Source organism: Pteropus vampyrus, unplaced genomic scaffold, assembly GCF_000151845.1.
Source record: "Pteropus vampyrus isolate Shadow unplaced genomic scaffold, Pvam_2.0 Scaffold132, whole genome shotgun sequence".
Lineage (NCBI taxonomy): Eukaryota > Metazoa > Chordata > Mammalia > Chiroptera > Pteropodidae > Pteropus > Pteropus vampyrus.
This window is the reverse complement of record NW_011888913.1, coordinates 901731-904469: the sequence shown is the minus strand read 5'-3', so window position 1 is coordinate 904469 and position 2739 is coordinate 901731. Positions and strand designations below refer to the sequence as shown.

At 50.9% G+C, this 2739-nt stretch overlaps 1 protein-coding gene across 1 annotated transcript in view; it reads left to right on the top strand.

The window, feature by feature from the left end:
- CBLN2 (cerebellin 2 precursor) overlaps window positions 1-2739 on the top strand; it is a 14538-nt gene that overhangs the window by 9428 nt on the left and 2371 nt on the right. Inside the window, exon 3 of the mRNA XM_011367341.1 lies at window positions 2-199. Within this exon, the coding sequence (XP_011365643.1) occupies window positions 2-199 (198 nt within the window). The remainder of the gene's footprint in view (window position 1; window positions 200-2739) is intronic.

The window sequence follows — 2739 nt, the reverse complement described above, 5'->3', positions numbered from 1 at the left end:
CGACACGGAGCCCATCGTGCTGGAGGGCAAGTGCCTGGTGGTCTGCGACTCGAGCCCGTCGGCGGACGGCGCCGTCACCTCCTCGCTGGGCATCTCCGTGCGCTCCGGCAGCGCCAAGGTGGCCTTCTCCGCCACGCGGAGCACCAACCACGAGCCGTCCGAGATGAGCAACCGCACGATGACCATCTACTTCGACCAGGTCAGCGGCCCGCCAGCCACCGCTCCCGCCGCCGGGGAGGTCGGGGTGGGGGGTCGAGGGGGGCCTGGGCGCGCGGGGGGCGAGGGCTTCGGTTCCAGACTCTTCCCTCCTGCCTCCCCGGCCCTGCCCTTCCCCTTCCCCGCCTCGCGTTTTCCAGAACGCTTCCCTTTTGCACACTGTGGCTCCCGTCAGCTCAGCTGGCACTCGGAACTCTGACAGCCCCATAAAGCTAAGAGATCTGAACTGTATTTCCCAAAAGGAAACTTCACGCTTTACTTTTCGCTGGAGTGGGGGCTGTCGTTTGTGGCGGGCAGGCTTCAGTCACCCGGGTGGCCAATGTAGGGACTGAGCGGGTTTAAACTTCTCCACGCTGCAGAAAGGGGGTCCTCTGGGGTCTCAGCCGGTGCCCGGAAAAGATGCACTGATTGCCTGTTTTGGAAGGGACTGGAGAGAGAGTGTTCATCTGAAAAGAAGAATAAGTGGCCAAGAGTGAGAGAAAAATCACAGAATGGTTATATAAATACGAAACAAAATAAAGAGTGTGGTTATAGAAACGCAGAATGTAGTGAAAACCGTATACTCAGCATAGCACACGAATGCAGTATGTACAATATATTAATACACAGTGTGGTTATATTACAAACAAAAACAGAAACAAAGATGGATGACTTTCTTTGCCAGAACCCAAGTAACTTCTCCGGTCTGGGTCAAAGCTAGAGGGTCAGTGACACACTCCCTTTGGCAATCCCTTCTCTTCGTCATTCCTGCTCTTTTTCAGAAACAACTTGACAACATTATAATGGTTTCCAAACTTGAACTCATCAGTCCCTTTCCTTTGCCAGAATGCTCCCCACAGAAGGAGTGATGGTGTCTGACAGCACAGGGGCTGACTGTGCACACTTGACTGACTTCCTTGCTCTGCGTTCACCAGCTCTCACACCCGAGAAACCTGCACTCACACACTTGCCTCATTTCAGGGCAGAGTGTTCATCTATTTTAATTCTTGTTAAGGAATATGTACGTAGTTGAAGTTTGGGTTTTTTGCGGGGAGGGACTCTCTTTAATCTGCTTGGATTTATAAGACATAAAAATATTTATTTTTATTATGCCCAAATAAAGGAGACAGCAAGAAATAGGCATTGGTAACTGTTTACTGAATCAGTAAGTTCCGTGTTCTGTGTTCGTTACTCATCTTCCAGCGTCCTACAGATAGTTTCACAGTGTTTTTCCATACATCGTTGCATGTGGGTGTCCAGGCAATGGACATGGGTAGGCTCAGTGGTAGTGTTATTCTCATTATATAGATGAGGCAACTTTGGCAGGGCAGGCTGAGTGATGTCCCCCAGTTAGGGGGGTAACTGAAATTCGCTTTTCTGAGCTGGCTGAGTGTTCTTGTGTCTACAGCAGAACCCTGAGCTGACCAGTTTCTGAATTTAAAATGGAGGGGAAAGGTTGGAGGTAGAGAGTTGGAAGAAGCAGCTCCAAGGGGTTGAGTGGAGGACCTTTATTCTTTTTCAAAGCTTCATAAGGCTGATTGAGGGCATAGCCTTGGGAAGACGGACAGCAGGCAACCAGGGGGCAGAGGCGATGCTCCCAGGACGTGGCTGCAGGCTGCCCACGTCACTCCAGCAGGTGCACTGTTCTCGGGAGCGCATGTTATTTATCTACAATGAGTGTGTAAGACATAACTCCAAAATGTATTTGGTTGAAATTTATTTTCTGAACAGAGGACAGGGTCTCCCGGCTAGGGCTGTTTTGTTGTTTCTGGCTCTTCGTTTTAAAAGCCCGGAGTACCAGGCAGGCCATTTACCATCTTCATCGATTCGTGCTTCTGGGCCTGAGTAAGCATGGGGACAGGAAAGGTCCAGGCAGGGTGGTTAAATTCTGTCTTCAACATCGTCATAGGAATTGGGTTATAATCGGGGAGGCCTCGCTCCTCAAGCTCTGCTTATGCCATTGTGATGATCTCATCCCTTTTTGTTCGAGAAAAACCATCTGCAGGGTCATGTGACTTCCTACCCTGGGGCTAATTTTGTCATTATTCTTGCACGTTACAGAATCCCTGTGGTTTGAGCCAAGCGTGGCCAAGCTGCTGTTCCCTCTCTCCCTTTATTTATTCAAGCTCATCCCATGACGTCACAGCCCACCTCAGGGAGCACAGAGAGCACCAGGGGGAAAGTGAGGGGGCGTGGCAGAGCCTGTGCTCGCCCACTGTGCGCTCTCACTCCGCAGTCACTGAGCTCCTACCGTGTGTACAGAGAAGCTGGGGGAACATGGACACGAAGCTCACAGGGTCCTCTCCCGGGGCAAAGAAAACTGGGTCCCAGGCTTCATCTGAGGGATGTCATTTCACTTAATTGGCCTCTTACTCCATAACCCTCTCTCCCGTCATTCTTTATGGCAGTCTGATTTTTGTCAGAGCTTCAGGGCAAGGTCCAGGTCCCCATAAGTCCACAAACCTTGGAGCAGACTCAATTTACAAGCCCATAAACCTCCCAGCAAACTCAATTTACTGACCTGATCATCTTTTCTCCCGTTCT